General features: G+C 38.3%; 1 protein-coding gene across 5 annotated transcripts in view; it reads right to left on the bottom strand.

Annotated features, from left to right (window-relative positions):
* MTRR (5-methyltetrahydrofolate-homocysteine methyltransferase reductase) overlaps positions 1 to 23,704 on the bottom strand; it is a 32,445-nt gene that overhangs the window by 7,410 nt on the left and 1,331 nt on the right. For 3 of the 5 annotated variants that reach the window (XM_037378807.1, XM_037378809.1, XM_037378808.1), the window contains 10 exons: positions 20,933 to 21,117; positions 15,774 to 15,927; positions 13,656 to 13,773; positions 12,204 to 12,576; positions 9,054 to 9,176; positions 7,067 to 7,220; positions 4,621 to 4,709; positions 2,826 to 3,006; positions 992 to 1,034; positions 374 to 560 (listed from right to left, as the gene is read on the bottom strand). In XM_037378807.1, the coding sequence (XP_037234704.1) occupies positions 374 to 560; positions 992 to 1,034; positions 2,826 to 3,006; positions 4,621 to 4,709; positions 7,067 to 7,220; positions 9,054 to 9,176; positions 12,204 to 12,576; positions 13,656 to 13,773; positions 15,774 to 15,927; positions 20,933 to 21,076 (1,566 nt within the window). In that variant the 5' untranslated portion in view covers positions 21,077 to 21,117. Of the gene's footprint in view, positions 1 to 373; positions 561 to 991; positions 1,035 to 2,825; positions 3,007 to 4,620; positions 4,710 to 7,066; positions 7,221 to 9,053; positions 9,177 to 12,203; positions 12,577 to 13,655; positions 13,774 to 13,888; positions 14,053 to 15,773; positions 15,928 to 20,932; positions 21,118 to 23,704 lie in introns of all 5 variants that reach the window. The other 2 variants (XM_037378811.1, XM_037378810.1) reach the window with 2 other exon arrangements.

The raw sequence follows: 23,704 nt of genomic DNA, 5'->3' as shown, positions 1-23,704 counted from the left end.
AAGTCCCTCTCTCCTACAACACTAACAGTCATAACCATTTAATTGCACAGTGATAGTTTAGTCCACAAAAACATCATCCAAGACTCACTTAGGACTACAGTGGGGTGGAAAACAACTCTGGCCTTTCAGCAATGGAAAGTTTCACAACTCGGGTATCTGTCGATAAAGTAAAATCTAAATCTAGTAATTGAGCATTGAAGTTCTAGATATGCCTACAGAGGGAAGGGTAAACTTAAAAGTAGGGTAGAACTGCAAAATGAAGGTGTACACTGCCAAAAACCTGCATTACATCACAGCAGTGAACAAAGAAACTGCAGTTGTTTCAAACTTGCATAAATCTAACAGTTAAGAAGTTTAGATCTAATATTCATACCTTCTCAGTTGAAGAGCTTCCTCCCTTTGTATCCAGAGTATTTTTATTGCAGTGCAGTAGAGGTGCAACTAACTCAGCAAGCCACCCTGTACATACTCCTTTCCGTGAGACTGGTCTAGCAGGACAGGCAGGGAACTCCACAACATTAAATACAAACCACAGTTTTCCTGGCTGATATAAGTTTGAACTGCAAAGACAAAAGTATATAAAAAAAACAACCAAAACCTGAGAAACAGCTGTCCACCTGCAGCCCAAACCATCTCAACTGAACCAACATACTCAGTGTTCAGGTAACTGTGAAATATTTATATATAGTTAGAAGATATCTTAAGGCTGGACTCAGAGGCCACTGCCTACAAAAGGGAATCCAAATTTCTACCAGATTCATACATGTGAGCTTGTTCTTTAGAACTCTATCAAAGTCTTGCCTGACACTTAAAACAATGTTTGAAATACTCAAACCCTGGGTTTTTTTGCAACAGGGACAAAATCGCTTTTTCCTCCGGTTTTATCCCTCATTCCTCTCTTTCTTCTTTAGATTATAACATACACACACACATATTTAGGAAAAAAGCATTCCTAAATTACCAAGGAGATATAATTTGAATACTTCATTACCTTGACGCAGAATAGGATCTGGCTTGTAATTTAGGAAGATGTTCTGAGAAAATAATTAAAAAAAAAAAGGCATCCCTTAATATTTGATTCACTCCAATGAAAATATCATACAATGAGTATTTACACTACAACAGATTACAGCATATTATAATTTAACTGTAATTTTACTCCACTAACATTCAGTGTTGGTGGTCCAACAATTATCTATTAAGACTCACACCCTATTTTGAATGGTTGTTAGACTTCATGGAACATCTGTTAGCGATTCTACAAGACGAAGCCACAAAAGTTAATTTACGGGGTTCTTTGTAAGTTAAAAACAACAGTAAGGTGCCAGAAGAGATGCCAGTAGCTAGTGGACAAGGTGAAGCTTGAAATTTAGTTTTCCCCACTTTTCATCTAAGAGCTCAAAAGCTCTCAGAATAGGAATTGCTTGACTGAATCTGTATACAATGTCCTAGAAGCAGATGTGCCAGTTCAATTTCAAACCACTATAAGTACCTATGCAAATTTTTGAAATCACAGCTAAAAAAGCAACAGACACAGGAGTTTACTGGGTATTTTTTTCTATGAGAAACCCACTATATATATCACACGCATTAATATCTACATATGTATGTATGTATACAGAAAAGGTCAAATTCACTGGTGCTTTCAAAGGCATGACCTGCATGCAGACTGCACATTTTGGCTGAGGAGAAGGGCATATTAAAAGGAGAGACATATTGCTAAGTGAACAATATGGTGGGGAATAGTGACAATATGCAACCAATACTAGAAAAATTGGGCATAACAAATGCCAGAAAACATACAGTGGAGTGGAGTAACAGGGTAACATACAATTTAACTGCTTTTTAATTAGTTTTCCACATGTATCATGCTTTTGTAGTTGTTCCAACCAGTACATGGACACCCTGACATATTTTAAAGATGCTTTGCTACAAAAGATAGCTGCAAGTCAGTTAAGAAAAGCTAGTTCAGTGAAATCACTTAATGAAGACACTAAGCCCACTCAGCACATTACTTCCCTAGGGGAACACTCTGCAAAAACTTTCAAATTTTCTTTTATTCAGTTCAGTTGCTAGAGCACATTTCATACCACCTTTGAAAAGCTAAGTGTATTTGCTTTCACTGTGAAAATTCATGTATTTGTATGAAGTGAAGCAGAGCTTGTATTAATTTTTTTAAGATTCCTGACAGTATACTAAGGAAGGAAAGGTATAAGGTAGGCACGGAGAGGACCAACTGCAAGAACATAAAATGCAATTTTTTTGTTTCATATAAATAAGCATATTAAGAAAATCTGCTTTTTAATCTGGAAAATAACTGCCAGTATTTTCAGATATATTTGAGGTGGTTACAGGTGGGATCTCAGTCCTTCAGTGTTCTATACAAGGAACCCAGTGAGTGTGTTGGACATAAATACAAATATACTGAGAAAAGCTTTCTGTTATAACAGGTAAAAGTGCAAGAAAAGAACATGTAGGCAGGGAAATCAGGAGTTGTAAAAACATGCCTTTAATTGTAAGCAGCTGATTAACTGTTTCTTAAAGATCCTAATCCTGCAAACACTTTATGCTTATTTTTTATGTACAGGAGCAATCTGGAGTCAGTTGAAGCACAGATATGCACCTAAGTGTTTGCAGAATGAGGGTCAAAGACTACAAACAGGAGAAAAGAGCTTTATTCCCCAATTTTAGTTTGATCACTATGGATGCCATAATATTTCTAAAGAAGTTAACCGAGCAGTTATTACCCTTTCATGGAAAAGTGAACATTTAGTATGATGCATTTTCAGAAACCAGATCTAATTTAATACAAATCAGTCGCTTACCGATTAACAGGTTAATTGAAGGCTTGCAGCTTGGAAAAGCATGAAGTAAATCCAGCAAGCAAACATTAGAATCTCTAATAAAGCGTGTGTAATCAGAGGCTCCTTGTCTACTGCAAAGCTCTTGTAGCCTCCGTTTTTCTCCTGCATCACTGGTATACTCTACAAGAGCTCGCAAAAATGCCTGCAGGGGAAACAATAAGAGTGAAGGGTAACAAAACTTGTCCATTTGGGAAAATGGTCACAAAATTGGGAAAAATTTGAGTTGCCTGGGGACAGGAAGCAGTCACTTCACAGGTTAAATGGATAATACAATTTATTTCCCAATGCACACTTTCACCTACTATGATATTTTTTTTTACCTTTTTGTTGTTGTTGTTTTGTTCCTGACTGTTCCCCTAATGCCTGGGACAAGCTAGCAAGTCAGAAAATCCTACTTAGCCTGAGCAGGGGAGAAACAAATAAACAGGTACAACCCATTCCCTGAAAAATCCCAGATTTATGAGAGGCTTTCTTATTTAGTATTTGCACTTTAGTTAAGTAAACATCTACATAACACAAATTAATTCAAGACAAACCACCATTTGCTAAGTTACAGAAGCAATGAAAGGAATAATAAAAAGTCTTAGAGGAGGTATTACTGTAAATAAAGTATGGTATTTAATAAGTTATGTAAATGCTGCTGTGGTTTTTTATTCCATACTTTATGCCTACATAATGGAACTGCAAGCTTTTCTTAAGGGAAACTTAAATTGAGCACTGAAAGATACAGTAAAAATTAGATGCAATTAGTTACAATTTCTTTTTCAAAAGCAAGGTGGAAATAGACACAGTGCATAAAGGAAAAGTGATCCAAAACACCAAGTGCAATCAGACAGCACAGTCTACACAAAAGAATACTCAGAAAGTAATCTGAGTGCACCCAAACAATAGTTTTGAGTATGGAGTTACATAAAGCACGTTCTACACTGAACAGGTAATAAAGTAGATAGGTTATAAAAACTGGCCTGGGTGATATTCCCCAGCCAGCACTCTCTGCCTACTCTTATCGTTGAGACAAATCTTCAAATTGTTAAATGCATTTTTGAAAAAGTTGAAACAACTGGAAGATTCTCTTCTCTTCTGCTACAAAATACACTAAAAGTGAGTAAAAAGTGAGACTCAACAAACACAACTGTTTAGCTTTAACCCTCATACAAAGTTATCTTTAAAATGTGTTCTGACAATACCAGAAATACACACGCATTTCCAGTTGCAAGCTTCCAGGTTTTTTTGCAGGCACAGAATGAAAGGAAAATAATATTCACACATTGTGAGAACAAATACTATAGAAGCAAAAATCTTTCTTCTAATTCTGCCAGTTACTGAAATGCTGTGAAGACATTATGGCTGTGTTTGCATAGAGCAACGTGAGTATTTTCAGTAACAAAACTTGACACAGATATGGCTCCCTTTGATTAGAAAGAAAGATTTCTCCAAAATGCCTATGAGGCCAGGTGCCATGAGCCTTCCAGTTACCTGAATCCAAATATCTAATACTTTTCTATTTACTTCCAGATTAGTTATGAATCAAGGTACTGCAGAACAGGAACAGAGATTTCGGTATCTCATAGTTTGCCAGATAAAGTATCAGAAGTGAAATTTCTTAAAATAAATTACAAACAGCAGCATACAAATTGAAAATCCTTACTCACCAAGAAACACAGTAACTACACGTGAAGCAAGGATAGATCTGTAAGAACCCATAGAGCATAGAACTACTAAGGATTTCTCTTTATAAGAAGAAAAACATAAACACCTTTTTGGGAATTGCTCTTATTTCCAGACACCAGGTTAGAATGAATTTCAAAGTGCTTCTTTCAGGAATATGTTGTGGATAAGATGCTCCTAGTTCATTGGGAGAAAAAAACAACAAAACAAAACATGCATCTATTAACATCCAAAAATGGCATCACAGAGTGCTTGCTCCTTTGAGAATTACAAGATGCTAAAGCATATTCAATTCTGAATGTTTAAACCCCAGCTGGTTAGTGTAAATTATAAACTAAACAGCAAGACTGTTTGCCAATGAAGTACCAATGACAATTTTCCAATGAAAAGTCAAACAAAAAGAGGGCTATATACACGAGTGTTCAAATAAATTTCACTGCTAAACCACTTGAAGCTTTGTTGCCACTTTCCACCTTGAAGAAACTCAGAGGAATAGTTACCAGGAAAAGGACCACCCGTATTTTTTCCCCTCCATCAATAACCACCCCTGAAAATCAAAACATGCTGAAGTTTTCTAACAACCTAACCAAAGGTGTATGCAGCCAGTGCCAAGCTGGAGCCCAGCAGATCCAAGGGGTTTCTGTACAAGCAAATAATCCCTCCTGTACATTCTACAGGTTCCATTTCTGGGAAGGAGGTTCACTGACATCCCACCTATCCCTTCATGGAATCAGCTAGGGTGCAGCCAGGCTTAGAAGCCTCATACCATGCCATGTTATTCTACGTTAACCCCCAAAGCAATATAAGAGCATTTATGTGACAAAACTTGTAATCAATAAGCTCTGCAGGTCCCAAATGGTTTCCTTACAAACCCAACTTGCATGTTGTGATTTCTCTTGACAATGCTTCTTGGCTTCAACATCTAGCTATTGATTACTATGCTTTTTTCCATGTTCAAGAGCCCTTTAATACTACAGAATTTTCACTCTAAGAATATACCTATATAACTTGCTAAATTAGCTCTTCATATCAGCATCACTTGACTGAACCCTTGCTACAAAGAACAAAATTTATTTTTCAAACATAAAGAGGATCTGCATAAATACAATGCAGGAAAGAAGCATCCACTTTCACATAAACTCCCTTTTCTTGAACATGCTGACAGCATGTTAGAAGTACTTAATCCTCTTCCCAGGACGCTCATACATACAGTTAAAAAAACCCAACTATGGCAATAGAGTATTTGAACAACAGACCTTGTACAAGACTGCAGACAATTTCTGTTTCGTTCTCTCAAATGATCTCGTCAAAGGTGAATGGGATAATACTGCCTGGAGCTTGAGGGTGCTTTGGATAAGCCCTGATCCAAAGGTTGATTGTTACAAAGCTGGGACCTTTCTGGGACTTGTTTTTTGGTTTTGGTTTTAGTTTTTTTTTTGGTGCTGGGGCAGTGGGGGTCAGGGGCAGGCAGGGCAGAAGAAGCAGGTGTGTTTGGAGGGGTCTGTCCCAGAGGAACAAGAACAATGGGGATTTCCCAAGCAGGGGGGTGAAGTGGGAGGGGGTTCAGTGCAGTGGGGCTGGATAACAAGCCAGGCCAGCCCTGCAGATGCAGGGCTCATCCCTAGTGCAGGGTCCAAGCTGTAACTGATATTGGCTCTGCACCAAATCTAAACGGTGACCCCTCCCAGCAGAGGTTTGTGACTTGAGAGGGAGTCTAGGATGGGTATCAGCTGGGCCTGGACATCCCATATAGTATGTTACAGCATGGCCTGTCAGGTAAACTCACCTCATTAACAGGTGAGTTACTCCCTAATTCCAAGAACAGGGGTCCATTTACATTTCATACTTAAGGGACAACTTGTTTTGCCCTTGATGCAGGGAATCTGGATATAGGAACTAATTTACCCATAGACTGGAACAACAAAGAGCCCTACCCACCCTGCAGAACTAAAGGTACAGCTTAGCAGCCCCATGAAGACAACAATTGCAAGGCAAGAGAAGACTAATTCTCACAGGTCCAGCTGGCAGTACACGGGCATACCTTGCAGCTACCCTTTTCTGAGGCACGGGATCATAAGACAGAACAGATCCACATAGACCTACAAGCCCCTTAAAAGGCATCTTGCAGCAGCCTTAAGTCTTCTGCTTCAGGAGTGTGGTCCTCTTAGGTTGTAAAACAGATTGATGCGAAGTGCTGCGCAAGGAGAGATTTTACTTCCAAGTGGGGGATTGTTAGGTTATGTGAGTAAAGGCTCATCTCCATAAACATGAAGGAGCACAGAGAAAGAATGAGATGGATGAATGCTAATGCCAGGCTCAAGTTCCCAGTCAGAAGCTAACTCATCTACAGAAAAACCACCAGCAGCATTCTAGGTGTTATCTCTTTTTTAACACATCTCTGTGACTTCCAACATGCTTCCATGAAACAACAGCTGTGTCCCAATACTAAAGATAAAAATGTTCAAAACTATGCATACCAACTACTACCAACACAGAAAGGAGTATTTGTTCATGACTAGTGCATCACATCATACCTTTCTTTTTAGTGCCCTGCTTAACCTTTAGACAAATAAAGGACTCTGCTTTTTCAGAAAGTCCCAAGATCTGAAGAAGTTCTTCCACCTCATCAACATTGTTGGGACATATTACACAGAATGCATCTCCAGGTTGGTAGTCGAAGACTGTATCCTGTTTTAAAATATGAGATCATTTCTATTAAATTATATCACAAACCAAGCCCAACAGCATCACCATTCCTGACAAAAGTCTTCCTGCTATTGCAGTCACATGAAGTCATATGTTCTTTTACTCTATACTAGCATTTCACTGCTGAGAGCACATTAGAAACTAAATACTCATCTCTTCTTTTCAGGTTTAACCTTATTAATTAGAAAGATCTTTCCTTATCTGGTTTACATATTTGGGCGCTCTTTAATAAGCACTGATGAGCAGCCTAAACAGAAGGAAAATCATATGTATTAAGGGGATGTATTATATAATCAGCCCGGATTATTAATTACTGATGTACTTTGTTTTCTGGTTTGAAAAGAGCAGAGAAAGGAAGTCCTTATAATTAATGCCACTTTGTATAGAGATACCCTGCCACTAAAAATTTGCTGGTTAAACTGTTTGATGAACTGTGACTGAAATGACCGAAATCGCTTTTATCTTCTGAAGGAAAAAAAATAATGAAAACTAGCAAGAGAAGAGCACAGTGAAAATTAAAAGGTATCTCGGATCTTAAGACCTAGATTCTACTTAGTTGGCTGAGGTTCTTGTGTGCAATTGCTGAAACCCTACTCAAGCTTCTGTCTGTTACAGGAACACACGTAATTATACTTGCAGCATTATGTTTCCCTTATGCATCAGGTGAGGTGACCTGCATACACAGACTGTTGAGAACATTAGGAAAAAAAGGCAAAAAATGTTCTAATTTTCAGTGGGTGCCGATGACAGGATACATGTATACATATAGATGTATGCAAAAAGACATGTCACCTCAGAGACTCAGCTGCTCAAAACTTAATAGACTATCTTTAAATCTCAGTCATAAATATGTCCCATGGATATTGACACAGATCAGGCTAATAGAGTCCAATAAAAGTTACTGCCAAAACCACAATATCCCAAAGGCAATATTCTAGAAACCTACTCAAAAGCAACATATTTTCCTTTTAAAGATATCTTGTAAAGTAACATCGAGCATTCTCTGCCTTTCACCTTCAAATCAGTATACAAAATGTGATCTTCCCTGAATAAACTAACCAGTTTTTACACCAAGGGTAACAGAGGTTGACAGTTTGAGTAGTAAGTTAACAAGTCAGAGCAAATGAATGCCAGAAGCAGGACCAGTGCTCAAGCTAAACTGTTCTTACCACTTGATCATACGAGTCAAACATTTACTTGTGTAGACTACCTACCACAAGCAGTAGCTTCAATTTATTATAGTTTCTGAATATTCCCTACATTGTGCACTCACAAACTGAATGATTACTCATTTTCAGCATTCCCTGCCTGCCCTTCTGCATTGCAAATTCCCTTCAAAAAGGTATTTCTGTTAATACAATATCCATGGAACAACAGAGAAATTAATTTGACAGTTTTAATTCTGTTTTGACTTCCTTGGAGTCATATCTTTCAGTGAACAAATCAAGCTTTTCATTTAAAAAATTGATCAGTCTAAAGTGACATCCATTCGCAATATAGGGAACATTCTTCTCTATGAGGGTGGTGAGGCACTGGAACAAGTTGCCCAGAGAAGCTGTGGATGCCCCATCCCTGGAAGTGTTCAAGGCCAGGTTGGATGAGGCATTGAGCAACCTGGTCTAGCGAAAGAAAGGGCACCCCAGTGGCAGGGGGGTTGGAACTATTTAAGGTCCCTTCCACCCAAAAACATTCTAAGAATTATTATTTCTTTTTAAACAGTCAAATAAATAATTACCCTCCCAGTTATCATACATAACACACATGCTTTTCACCCTTTATTTTAACCCACTAAAGAGAAAGCCATCACGAACTTACTGCAATATCAAGTTCTAAGAGCAATGTGGTTTTTATTGCATCTTCTCTAGTGAGTTGAACTGCTTTTGTAACTGGCACTTCAAAGGCTGTCCCCTCTGAAATCAGTGAGGATAGATGCGGATTCTGAAAAAGAGGACATGAAAGCTTACACTAAAAATGCCAGTCAGCTGAACGACAGCTTACTATGCCATACAGGAATTAGTGTTGGTACAAAAGTTTTTTTAAACAACCTTAGAAAATGATTCAAAACAATGAGGAAAACCAGAAAACTTCTATATTCATAGAGTGTTTTGCTCTACGTTTTTTAAAATCACATCCAAGCAGTAACAGGCATATATCCAAGTATAAAAAGTCAATAGGCTTGAATAGTCTAATGGGCCTAAACTCCCATCAAATGCAGCTAGCTGTTTCCTTCTTCAAGAGCTGCCTTAAAAACAGCCAATTAGAGAATGTATTTATGTTAAAACCCAGAAAACTCCCATCTAATTAAAGGATTACTAGGTGTACAGAACAGACAACATACGGAGTAAGAACAGGAGCTATTTAAAAACATTATTGCAGATTTACAGATTAAGACTTAAAGGTGTAAAAGGGGCTATTATTGCAGACAATTTATAAGAGGAATTTTAAAACCTACAGTTAAATTCAGAGCTAAACTGCAAACCTCACTCTACAAAACAGCATCATGTTATGCCACAACATTTCTACACAGGTGAAAATGTGCCCCAAGAATTGTAAACGGGCACCAAGAATAATTCCAGACCACCTCTGGCAAAGACTGTCACTTGAAGACCAGACTACAGCCCTCATTTCTCCAATCCTATTGTCAGCAAGATTCATTTGAGATCAGTACAGACAAAAATGAAAAGACATGGGAGACACACCAAACGTCCATAATAATACTCTGTCAAGTGGAAAGGAATTATTCTACTAGTAAAAGAATATGTGTTAATCTGAAGATTCCCTATTAAAAAAAAAAGAAAAGACAAAAAAAAAAAAAAAAGGACAGGAGAATCACTTGGTACCAACAGTTGGAAATTTTATTATTTATTAAAATATTTGATATGGCAATTAACAGCTTAGGCCATATCAAATTATTGTACATCAGCTGGACAGTGATAAGTGTCTACATTCATATTCCCTCCAAGTCAAGTTCAAGGCATAATGAGATGAAGATTTAAGATAAACTGTATTATCTTACACTTGCCACAAAGGCTTAAGATGCATACTGTTGCTGCCATACTGCTGTGCTACTCTGCTCAGCACCTTAACTCAATCCTGAGAGTCAACAGCCCAGGACACAGATCAAATAACTAGAGAGACTGTGCACCCAGCCTTCTTTAAACGGCAGGGAGTCTGTACCCAAACCTCAGGCTGATGCACTTCAAAACAAACCGACTTCAGCTGTGCTTGGAAAAAAACACCCATGGTTGTTGCAATGTGAAATACTGGAAAAGGACATGAATTGTGTCATACTTGTAAAATCAAACATGACCCTAGACGGGACCTACGTGTTGCCAAGGTCTAGCCAACTATGTCAAAAATAGTGCCAAAGGGAAAAAACCAAAACCTGCATTTGATTCTTTCCAAGGCTCAAGACAACCACCCAGCTTTATACCTGAAATCTGGACTATAATCTTTAATCTGTCACTGAATTCCAGATTAGCAGATTCAGGTTTTTTTAATCTGCTGTTCAAAAGCAAAATTTACTTTTTTTCTGTTTACAGAAAAGTTAAGGCATCAATATTAGAACATGACCAATTATATTCAGGCTGATCTCTGAAACACGTTGACTTTAAAATAAGAAAACAGGCTCTTTTAATTACTGTAGCACCACTTTTGAACGAACTATTAGTCTTTAATTGAAGAGTACCTCTAAATCATAAATCTTTGTTTCAGTAATTTGGATTATTTAATTCAACAACCTGACCACAACGAACTACATACGAGGTCTAAAATAAAAGCAAAATTATCCAGTCTTTACATTCAAACACTCCTATGTAATTATATTAGCTAGACTAAGTGATTCTCCCACCATTACCATAGACACTCTCAGTAGAAAGTGTCAGGGCCCTGAGAATACTAACTGGCCTTCATGGTCCTGACCAGCCCCACCAGAGGATTCCAGCCCCACTTCCGCTCACAGGCCCAGGAGCCTCAGCTCAGCTCAGCCCTGGGTCTTCAGTCCCTGCCTGAGCGACATCACAGCAGCACTGGCTGGCAGCTCGGCCATAACCATGCCCATGACTGGCTCCAGATCCTGTTGGCCCAGACCTGGATCTGCAGATGGAATTCCCAGCTTGGCTCCAGACCTGTCTCGTTCCCACAAACTTGCCTGATGACACTGCACTCTCGGCTGATCCTGGCTGACATCTCCTGGTTTTCACTACTTCAGTACTGGGTGACGGGACTGGCTGTGTTACCATGCTCAGCTCTTGGCTCCCTGTTATTTAAAGAGCAGCCAGACCTCACTGCTCCCTCACACAGATAATCAAAACGTCTGCCCTTTGGCAGGCAACCAGAAAAGTTTGAGTCACACCTGCCAGTTCATTTTGAACACTAAATATGCCAACTGCAGATAATTCCCAGCTCATGCTAATTCTTCTCTTTATACAGCAGGTCTTTGCTCAACATGGCTTCATAGAAAAAAACACACTTGCTTTTGATCTACCGTTCATCTTCCATTTCCAATAGTAAAATTATTATAAAGTTTTACAATGACCAGTTTGTCTGTTATTAAATATGCATCAAGATTTCTGAGCAATTTTACACCCTCTTAAGGCATTCTGAAAGTACTAAAAATTTGAACAGAAATTGTCCTATACTCCTTACTACAGGAAGATGCTTTCACTGTTCTAACATAAGCCACTAGAGGATTTTAATTCTTCCATTCCTGGCACTGCAATGCCAGATTATTATTTAGCTAAATTATACCTCCACGTAAGTGTCTATAACTCAACTTATATGGTGGTAACTACATTTTCACATTATAAATGGATCTTTTACTTACAATTCAGAAGCCTCCTGCGTTCATGGACATATCTCCTTCATGTAAGCACCCACTTTGCTCTTTTGAGCCATATGTAGGAGCATATGCTCTTGGCTCCTACCAGAGCTGGAAGCTTTCATCATTCAGAGTGAAGTCCTTACCTCACCATGGGTGTCCTGAAACTGTACCTCTATATATTCTGCTGGCAATGCAGGAATATTCAGAGCAGACTGAGAGACAGGAGGGACAGAATGAATAAGTGAAGGTTCACTGTCTCTAGCTGAAGCCACAAGATTGATGTCAATCAGTTTCTGTGACAGAATATCAGAACTCTTCACTCCCTCATCTTCTAGCTTCAAGTTCCGTACTTCTGAGCTTAAGTTTAGTTCATGCACAATGTGTGGGGCTGCAGAGTGAGAGCTAGAATCAGCATCGACAACACCGTTCATGCCTTCTTTTTCTTTCTGCAATACAAATGCTTCCTTGAGGGCAAGCCAAAGTCCATCAATCCAAGGATCAACCACTAATTCCAAACTTGGAAGAGACACACAAAAGAGAAAGGAATGGATGAATTATTGTGATCTACTAGACTGTTAATTTACAAATAATGAACACATCACAAAAGCTAAAAACACTGTTCATTTCCCATATTTATTTATATATATATATATGCAGCTGTTAGAATATTACTTTTTTGTTTAAAAAGTATTTTCATTTAGTTATTACCACTATGTAAATTTATGGAGTCTAAAATGTGTAACAGCCTTACTCTTCCTCCAGTTTCTTATTTTTATTTTCTTATGCTGAACTTTACGACAGGAAGTTGAAGGGATGATAGCAAAATATGCAACTTTGCATTGTGCAACAGCAACATCAACAGCTTGCACTAACGGTCCAATTTTATTATTTTAGAACACAAGTTTTATGGTTAAGGCAATGCTTGTGTTCAAATGTCTTGCATCACCATGCACAAAGCTGATACAATCTGAAGTTCAAAATAAACAAGCCAAGACTGCAGCCTACCGGCCAGAAAGAGCAACAGAACAGGAAGGGACTTGTTTTCTTACATAATTTGTCTACAGCAATCAAAAATTCCTTCTTATATAATTTTTCTATAGGGATAAAAAAAAAAAGGAAAAAGAAAAAAAAAAGGATGTTTATAGAGGAGAGAAAAAAATGAAAAAGCATTGTAGGATTTGCCTAAAGCAGCTCACCTGCAAGATGTGAGATTGGATAAAAGTCTGATGTGTATGTAGAAAGTGATCCCATTACGCAGTACCACACCTACTGGGAACTGGATTTATTTTTATTTTCTTCAGTAAACAGACTACATTTTCAAAAGCCTCCACTTACTCTGAATTACTTAATTTCTAAAACTGCTAAATACCCCCCATTTTTCCAGCCATTACAGATGTTACTCACACTTTAAAAATGGAGTTTTATTTACTGGCAACTGAGATTGAAAAGGCATACTGTGTTCAGACAAGACTCATATCTATGAGGTGCTGAGTGTTCAGGTTCACCTGATTTCAAAGAGTTCAGAATGCTTAGTCAAATTCACATGTAATTATTGCACCTTGAAGAAACAAAATCCAAATTCATGCAGCTCTTACCCTACGCAATCATCTGCTAATCCTGTGTCATAGAAGTGCTGAGCACCAAGTTCCTGAAGTCGTCGATCTACTGTCTTTCCACCATTACAAAAGAACATGTACTCTGAATCTCCCAGACCTAGTAAATTAAAGAAAAGGGGAACTATGTCATTCAGCCAGCCACCCAGGCTACACAGACCAAGATCTGCAAAGACAACACAGGATTTTCTTGCAGGCAAACAGAAGAATCTGACCTTCAAAAACACCCTGTGTTTGTCCCAAAGCAGAGCTGAAAAAGTGGTTCCTTCTTCACAAATGTAAGACACAGAATTTCTTTAAAAACACTTGGCTTTCAATATTTCATATTTCAGAAGAATGTTGCTTTGGTTTGAGGCTTTTAAAAAATACAAAACTGCTCCTACAGGAAAAATGTAAGTAACCAAAATAATTAATAAGAGTGAAACTGATAAACTGTATGTGAATTACTGAAAGAAATGATCTCACCTTCAGGTTAAAATTGTTAATATATCTTAACAATGTAATGGAGAGAGTATTAAAAGTAATTTAAGAATATTGGAGCCTTGAGAAAAAATAATCAAAAAAGGAGTGACTTTAAAGAGCATGAAGAAGAAATGTAGGAAAATGTGCATAAGAGAATCTGGTCCAACATCCTCCTCCCCAAGAATCATTGATTTCTTTGTAGACCTCATTTTCATTGCACTGGGTTTTCTGCACTTTAACAGTTGTGAAGATGTTCTGTTAGAAGATGATGCTCTTTGATATCAGTCAAACAGTCAGTGGACTCAGGAGGTACATTCATGGAGGATTTGAGACATTAAGAGATCGACTAAACCACTGGTCCACTCGAAAAACGATCAACCACACACACCTCATCCTTAACAGATGATTATCTACCAATCCCAAAGACCACTGGTAGGCAGTCTTCACAAATTCCATATGTAATCCTCAGCACTGTTTCAGTATCCTAACTATCATGATTTTTCACAGCCTGACCCTTTCTTGTGTGCAATTCAAACTGCTAGATCCTTATTAATCCCCTGCCCCACCCCAACAATGGACTATTGCTTTCTCCTTTATAACAGCCCTTTTGTTCCTTTTCTTTTTCTTTTTTCTTTAATGACTTCTGCTCCCTGTCAAGAACAGTACTTAAAATGAACACTTCATTGGACAAGTTGAAAGGAATACCATGAATGTATTTTAAGACTGATAACATTTTAAACCAGAATCACAAAACACTAACTTAGATAATATATCTGTATTGATGAGTATTAATGCAATGCTTATCTTCATATATGCACATAAGCATTGAGTCAGCTATGAAAACCTAACTGTTTCACAAACTGTAATGTATAACTAGGCAACAGCATAACACCTTCTCAAAATGTTACATGATTAGGATGCATATATTTCAGACTTCCACATCACACCTCCACTAGATATTTCCTACTAGTGGGTACTTTCCTCATGAGAAACCTAGGAGCATCATCACTCCTCACATCTTTGAAGTTAAAACCTAGATTCAAATAGAAGTTTCTGGAGTTTGTTTAAACACAACCGGAAAACTCAACAAGCTGATCTTACCATCAGGTCACGATATATCAGATGCATTTTGACAAATCTGAATTTGCATATCAACCTTTAACCTGAAGTTACCTTCCTTCTATTGAGGAGCACGACATTCAAAATCTTAAAAAGTATTGCGAATTTAAAGGGATGGGATGATCTTAATACCTTATCTTTTAAGGACATTTTATACTGCCTTTCCCTCTGTATAGAAAAGTGCCCAGTTACCCACAAAGTCAAATAAGCTCATCTAGTCCACAGAGACTTGACACAAATTAAAACTTCAGCAATTATAGATAGCTTATATCATATGTTGTTTAAGCAAAGAAAATTAAACTATAAAAAAATTGGGTTGGTTGCTTACATTCAGATCATTTCTGTGACAATTTTCCTTTATTGCTCATAAAGGACATTATATTAAAAAGCTGTTCATACTATAAATAAAGTGTTTTACAGGCACTTAAAAAAGCCCAAACAACCTATTCACAAGTGAAAAAATTACGTATTATTCACTGACAGACAAGCACTATAATTACATAGAAAATACTACATCACCTAGCAATCCATACTGGAGATGTGCAAAATAATCAGGTGGCAAGGTCGTGTCTTGAATTCTCTTTACAAACTTGCGGGCGGTGTCTGGTGGATCTCCAGTACCAGTGGTGGAAATAACAATAACTACAGGATCCTTTTCTGTTTCCAGGTTATACTGCAAGTAATAGAACAAGTAAGTTTCAAGGTACCATTTGATATCTATTTGTGGCCTTAGATACTATCTTCCACTCTTTCTTTTCCCAAAGGTACACAGAAAAATGTTTAATTTCATCTTACCTGTATTAAGCCAGAGAAAGTCTTTCAAGTAATTACAAGTCAGTTTGGGGATGCAAGTTATAATCGTGTTTGGAGTTTTCAAACCCAGATTGGGTAAAGCCCTGAGGAACCTGCTTTGACCTCCACTGAGTTCCCCTCACAAAGTCCCTTTCAACTTGAATTATCCCCTGATCCCATACACAAACACTGAAGGGTAGCATTTTGGGCAGGTTAGTATACACATGAAGAACACTTCACAACTGCACTCGTAGAGCTTAAATACACAACTCATACAGTATTTGCTTTGTCAAGTAGAAAAAGTATTTTTATATATATGATCACAATCACACTGTTAGCCATAATCCTGACCATTTCACACAGATACCTGGGGTGTGGCTATACAAACTGTAGGGATCTTTTCTAAGTTCTATTAGGGATCATTTGGTTCTGTTGGATAACTTCCATGTTGCATCTGACTTTGTCACAAAAAACCCCCACTGTACTTTGCAGGAACTAAGGTAGCCTTGAACAAAGTCTCACAGTGCTCTACAGTTTCATTTATTTTGGCTCCTGTTCCCAGTTCATTTCTCTTCCCTTTGCAAATACCAATCTTCTATATTTCCCATGATTTTATGGGGGCTACTCCATTACACCAGGTTGATGAGAACTGGCTATATTTGGGACTATGCACCAGTTCCGTAAATTCAGGTCTCATGCAAACATTTATTACTTCTGAGGTAAAAAGCATTCTGTTTCTTTGATTATTCCAGCTTTCCACTGGTAGCGGGCTGCAGCACTGTGCTAGCATGCAGCCAGTCAGGTCACTGGCACAAAACGCTCTTTCACAGCACCCCTACAGGCTACAGGTTTTGAATCACATGGACAGATAGTGACTTATGTGAAACACAGCTCCACAGAATCACTGACACCTTGTTTGGGAGCGATCTCTGGAGGTCACCTAGTATCACCCCATGCTCCAAGTGGGACTAACTGCCAACACTGCATAGGTCAACTACTACTCCGGCTGAATTTTGAAAACTTTTAAGGGTAGAGATTCCACCTTTCTGGGCAGCCTCTTCCACCCAGAAGAGCTTCTCCACTAGCGTCCAATCTGAGTTTAATCAGGCTACACTCAGTGGATTTTGCCTCCCATTGTACAGTTTTCTGCTGCCAAGAAGAGTTTGGCTCAAGTAGGCTGCTATTAGGTCACTCCTTAACTTCCTTTTTGCCATAATAAGAAACCCAAGCTCCTTTTACTGCTCCCTGTAGGTTTCAGTTTAAACTCTCGCAGCATTCCAGGTTTAATAAAATAGTAGGATTATGAGAAAATATAAAGTTTGCAAGAGATACTATGTTGCATTTCAAGCAGTTTCAGGGCTGCAATTCAAAACTTCAGAGTGAGGAGTTATGTTCTAAACACTTCACCCAATAAATGACTCAAACCTTAGCACTCCTCAAGCCATGTAAAAAGTTACCCCTTATACCTACAATCCACAAAGGTTAGGAATACAAAGAAACAGAGTATCAAGGGGTTTTGCTGTTGTCATGTTTTCTAAAACTTTCCTGAGGAATCTAAAAGCAGTTGCATGGAGCAACTTAAATTCCCATCTAGACAGTGTCCTGAACAGTGGCCAATAGCAGGTGCCTGGAGAAGTACAAGAGAGTAAGCTTGCAAGTTGTTTCCCCAGTACTTGGCCAGACTTCAGTGAGTTGTGGACTAGGAACATACCAAACAGAGGTTTTGTCTTTTACAACTTCAGGCAAAACCCCAAGTACCCACAAATTCTTGAGACTTCCAAAACTGAACTGTAAGCTGTGCAAAAAAAGGCCTTAAGGGTCCTGTTGCAGTAATTCATATTTTCAGAACTTCCACAGCTGATCTGGCAAGTCCAAATACAACAGCTTCTGCAGTGCATTACCACAGGTGACTACTACATTTACAAACAAAAGCAAATTCAAGTAAAAAAAGCAACAGTCTACCAATATCAAATAAAAGTTTACAGTGACTTGTGTTCCATTAAAAAGAAAAAGAGAAAAAAAAAAAAGACACAAGCTCAGAAAGTAAAAAGTGGTGTATTAGAACAGAAGTATGATTAGTTCACTAAATTCTTGCTTGTTCTTCTGCACATTCTCCTCTGCAAACTTAAAGACCTTTTGGAAGTCAACGTTTGGTGACAGAAGTCCTGCACTAATTTTTGTCGATAACTGGGAGGTCTGATATATCACTAGACCAACAAGAACCTTACACAATTACAGTTTTTTACTCTACCTTCCACTTCTTCCTATATCCTTAGTGTTAAACCTTTGTCCCATTCTTTCTCTTTCTTTCAAAAGTACTCCTCAGCCAAGGACAGCAGTGCCATACAACAGCAGTGAGCAACCTGCTCAAGCTGTGAACGATTGCTGAAGGAAGAGGATGGGATCAGACAGCCTGATAGGCTGTTTTCAGAATAATACATATCACGGTGAATGTGCTTATTCAGGTAACTCATCCAAGGCTGACTACCTGCACTGTGATGCAAGATGATCTCCATTTAGCCTCCTATTTCACTGCTCCTACTTCACTTCCACTTCATTTCAGTCTTCCATCAAGCATAAAAAGCAATCACAGTAGCCAACCAAAGATTTATGACCTTTTCTCACCTATGAGAGTGTAGGTGAGAGTCATGACCTGGAAACAGCCAGCGTTTCCGAGATTTGAGCAGCATTTGACCGTTAATTTTTGTATGGCAACAGGATCACATTATGACTATTGACTCTGATGCCACCGATTCCACCCATAGGCCTTCACAGCAATTCCTTTAAGTGATGACAAGGTCTGAAAAATACCGAACTGCTGCATAAAGACGGGCCTTCAGACAAATACAAACAAAATGGAAACCTCCTACACCTTCACCTAAAGCATACACACCCCTCTCTCTGAACTGTGCATGTTGTGGAATAAACTCTCAGGTCTAAAATGCCCAAAGGAGTTCAGAAGAGGCCCTGCCAAATTCAAGCAAGCTCTTGCTCCATCACATTATGCCATCCTGCCTTCCCCTCCCCAACTACACTTAAGCTTCTAGAAGTTACAGCAAAGAGTAAGGAAAAGCTTAAGTGATGAAATCTACAAAGCTGCAGAAACTACTTTATTCCTCAGTGCCGAATTCTCAGATTCTCAATCCAGTACATCTTTCTAACCTCATCAATAACTCTCAGCTTTGAGTTGCCTTGCCAAATTTGACAAAACAGATTTATTGAAGTGGCAGGCCAATAACAGGGCTAGAAATACCATGCCTACTGCTTTCTTGAAACTAATCTCCAAACCTGTCAAATGCAGAAGGAATTAAATGGAAGAATATAAAGAGAATCTTCAAATTCCTTGCTGGCTGTATAAAAGTCTCTTTGTTAACATTTTCCTACATACTCAGTGAACATTCATTTAAAAGCAGATGTCCAGCTACTCAACATGTAGTATCAACAAAGGAACTTGCTAAAAGAAAACTAAATTATTTTTATAAACTTCTTACATCTTCAAGTACATGAAAAAAACTCTTTTGGTTATTTTCTGCTCATCTCATATGAAATACCAGGCTATCAAGTTTTGTTTGGTTGGGTTTTTTAATTATTTTATTTTTGAGGACATACAGTTGAAAGTACTTTGTGAAGGAAATTACAGTCCATATTGCTTTTAGTTACAGACACTAACAGTTTTCAGACCCTTAACCCTGGATAGTAGCAAATAATAAACCCCCACTTCCTTACTTCCTTGCCAAGCTTTTTATTTCTTTCTAGAACAGAACTTCAGTGTATCCCCTGTGAACTGGAGTGCATATGCTAAGTAACTCGAGAAGACCCCACAAAAGCTCAGGGTCATGCTGGAGCCCATAGTTAATAGAACACAGGACCTCAACACAACAGAAAAAACCCCCAGCAGACGGGGGCGGGGGGTGGGGGGGGAAGTGTTATTTCTAACAACAGGAAACAGGAGAGCTGACCAGCAAATATAGAATTCATTCAAAATTCATCAAAAGCATGACCAGGAGGTCAAGGGAGGTGATTCTCCCCCTCCACTCTCGTGGAGTACTGTACCTGGAGTACTGCATTCGGTTCTGGGGCCCCCAACATAAGGACACGGACCTGTTGGAGCAAGTCCAGAGGAGGACTGCAAAGATGATCAGAGGGCTGGAGCACATCCCTTATGGAGACAGGTTGAATGGCTTGGGGTTGTTCAGCATGGAGAAGAAAAAGCTCCAGGAAGACCTTATTGCAGCCTTCCAATACCTAAAGGGGGCCTACAGGAAAGCTAGAGAGGAACTTTTTACAAGGGCATGTAGTGATAGGACAATGGAGAATGGCTTTTAAACTCAAAGAGGGTAGATTTAGATTGGATACAAGGAAGGAATTCTTTATTGTGAGGGTGATGAGGCACTGGAACAGGTTGGCCAGAGAAACTGTGGATGCCCCATCCCTGGAAGTGTTCAGGCCAGGCTAGATGGGGCTTTGAGCAACCTGGTCTAGTGGGAGGTGTCCCTGCCCATGGCAGGGGGCTTGGAACTAGATGATCTTTAAGGTCTCTTTCACCCCAAACCACTCTATGATTCTATGTTTCACTACTACATACATAAAGAGATTTCAAGAAATCACTGCACTGTTGTTAGAAGAAAGATCAAAGATATATTCATTTAATGTTCTAGTAAGAAAAATCACAAGAAAGATGTACCTTTGGCAGAAGGCTATTAAGCATCTGTGAGTGTTGGTCCAAATTACTTATTCATAACAAACAAAAATTTAAAACTAGATGGTATATTTTAGGTGGGTGCATGTGCTCAGCCTTCACAATTATTAACAGCCACCCATCAAACACATGAAGAAAAATTCAGCTCTTAAATACCTATTTTTTGAAACAACATGGAGTATCTCACCTTGTCCATTTCACTTATACAGTGTATATCAGCTTCAAGTCCATGGGCACCTGCTTGCTGCCATATTTCCTCAGCTATGGCTTTTGCCTGCCCCTTTTGTGTTGCATAGAGGAGTAAAAACCTCCTTTTTAAATCACAGCACATTTCCCAAAACAGAATACTTTTTTTTTTTTTTTTTAAAGACACTGCAGGGGAAAAGAGAAGAAATAAAAGCAAATTTATTGCATGCAGAACAGCAAGACTTTGCTTTGCTTATTAGATTAAAAAGAGATACTTTAAAGGAGAGCAGTACTGGCACTTAACTTGGAAATCAGGCATCTATTCTAAAGAGAAGTCATTTCTCACAACCAAGCTTTGTAGGCCACATGGCAAAGGACATGTGGTATTGGTCATATGGGCTGTACTGACTTTATGGTGCAGTAATATCACAGCATCTTCACTATCAAGAACGTATTAGTAAACAATACAATAGAGTAACTAGTTTCACGAAAATATATACTATTTTTACTACTTAATAATATTTTTCACTGTAAGTCTGTGACTGCTTTGGTTACTTTTCTGACATGTATTTGAAAACAGAACAAAACACAGAGCTGGTGAAGTCAAACTACAATGCTTGAGAAAAAAAATAAAAAATAAAAAATTAAAATTCTCAGTTTCTTCTTTTCTGATATCAGTATTTTTTGCCTGAATGCCTTTACACTTTATTGCCCACTATGTCTATATTTTAGAACACACACATAGTTTTACATTTTGTATTTCAAAAATGAGCTTCTTACACAAGTGCAACTACAGAATTGACTGGTTGGGAGGTTTCTCCTAAAAATAGGAAGCCATCTTCAAGAAATCTGCTGTAGTATAAAATGCCATTCCCTCACAAAGTCTTGTAAGCAATTGGTTGAATGAGATGCATATCCTTATCCATTCCCAAGAAAGTTTGAATGCGAGTTTTCTTTCATGATTTTGACACTGAACACAACATATGTAAGGACAGCTTCAAGAAGCTGTGAGAGAGACAAGCAGAGCACCTCTCGTGCATATTTAGCCCTCTCGTGCATATTTTACAAATTAATCTTCCATCAATATTTTGTCGCTGCTACGGAACTGCAGTAGAACTCAAATGCCTAGAATTACAACTGACTAATTATCACTTCCAAACTTCAAATCTTTTTCTCATGCCTGGGCCCAGTTTGCTGTACTTCATCTATTACTCCCACACAGATTCAACTACAGAAATCATTCAGTGTCCTAGCCACATGCAATGATTTATGAAAACCTGTGGCTAAGTAATCTCAGGCATATCTTCTTCCTGTTTCTCTCAAGGGAAAAAAACACAGCTCAACTGTGTAAGAAGAATACTGCACTATATTAGTATGGCACTATATCTCTCCCCACAGTATTGTGAAAGGTTTCCTCTATTAGATTTATTTTTTTTTTAAGCATAGTTGTAAATCAAAACTGGTAAAATTAAGTGGCAACTTAAGAGTACAGTGCTTGTACTACACATGAATTCCATGAAAAGTGTAATTACTAGAAAATGTTAAGGCTTCCATTCATTGCATTTTGTTCTATGACATTTTCCATTATAGTTTTCACTTTAAATGTATTACATTATATTACCTAAAAATATTAATATAGCTTAACAGTCACTTTAAATAAAGTCATTTAAATAACTGGCTTCATGTGCATGTGCACAGGAAATACGTATGCCAAAACAATTCACAAAGTGATTTTTCACCCTCCTTCTCCAAAAGAAACATGAAGAAATTTGATACCATACAAATTATGATGATTCATGTGAAATAGTTTGAATAGTTTGAATACCCCCAGATCCCTGTAGTAATACATATTGATCCTAGTCACATGTCATGTAATTTTCCCCTTGACAGCAGGTGGCAATGCCCAACTATAAATGGAGAAAATAAAGACGAAGCAGCATTTCATTACTACATTCTTTCTCACACCTCAGAAAGGGAGAAAGATAATCAGGTTTCCACTGGGACCACACCATAAGACAGCAGCCTTCTATACAGAAAAAGCTGAGGGGTAAACTGCCAACATAATAGCCAGGGGATTACCAATAGACTTCAAACAGGAGTCATCTTGGGAGGATGTATAAGAAAGCATTAAAATTTGCAGAAGTAGTGGGAGAGGAGAGGAAACAGAAAGAAAAGTAGTCACAGTGTGGTTTGACATGGACAGGTGTTGCCCTAGCAACATAATGACCTTTGCCCAAGCCAGGGAGAGCAGCCTCCCCATAAGACAGTGAGCTGCTTCTACTCCAGCTAGTGCAGTAACAGTAAAGGGTGGAAAAAGTAGCTACCCATATTGTGGGTATACATATGACCTTGCCAGGGGGCTTTCTTACTGGTGTGTGGACTAGTAGACTGCATAAAGACACAAAAGTCAGAGCAACCGCATCTCCCACAGCAGGCATGTGTAAACAAGAGAATTCACGTGGCTAGAAGAGAGGATTAGTGCTTGAGATCCTCTCCTGAGGGAAAGGACTATGTGTGTATGTAACAGTGCAAATGTGTGCTTGTGGAATGGGCAGAGGACACAATTAGATAAATCCTTGCAATTTGATCTAAGAGGCTGTTTAAATATCTGTAGACATTTAGTAACAATTTGTAAGTGCCTAGTATTGTATCTGTTGCATTGATGTTGATCTTGAAAATATAGTTCAATTAACTGATTAATCTGCAGTTAAATTACCTGCCTGACAGTTAATTACCTGCCTGACAGTTAATTTTCTCATTAATAGATCAATAA

The sequence above is a fragment of the Falco rusticolus genome, chromosome 3 (genome assembly GCF_015220075.1).
Source record: "Falco rusticolus isolate bFalRus1 chromosome 3, bFalRus1.pri, whole genome shotgun sequence".
Taxonomy (NCBI): Eukaryota; Metazoa; Chordata; class Aves; order Falconiformes; family Falconidae; genus Falco; species Falco rusticolus.
Note: the sequence above shows the minus strand (reverse complement) of the source record. Positions and strands in the feature narration are given on the sequence as shown.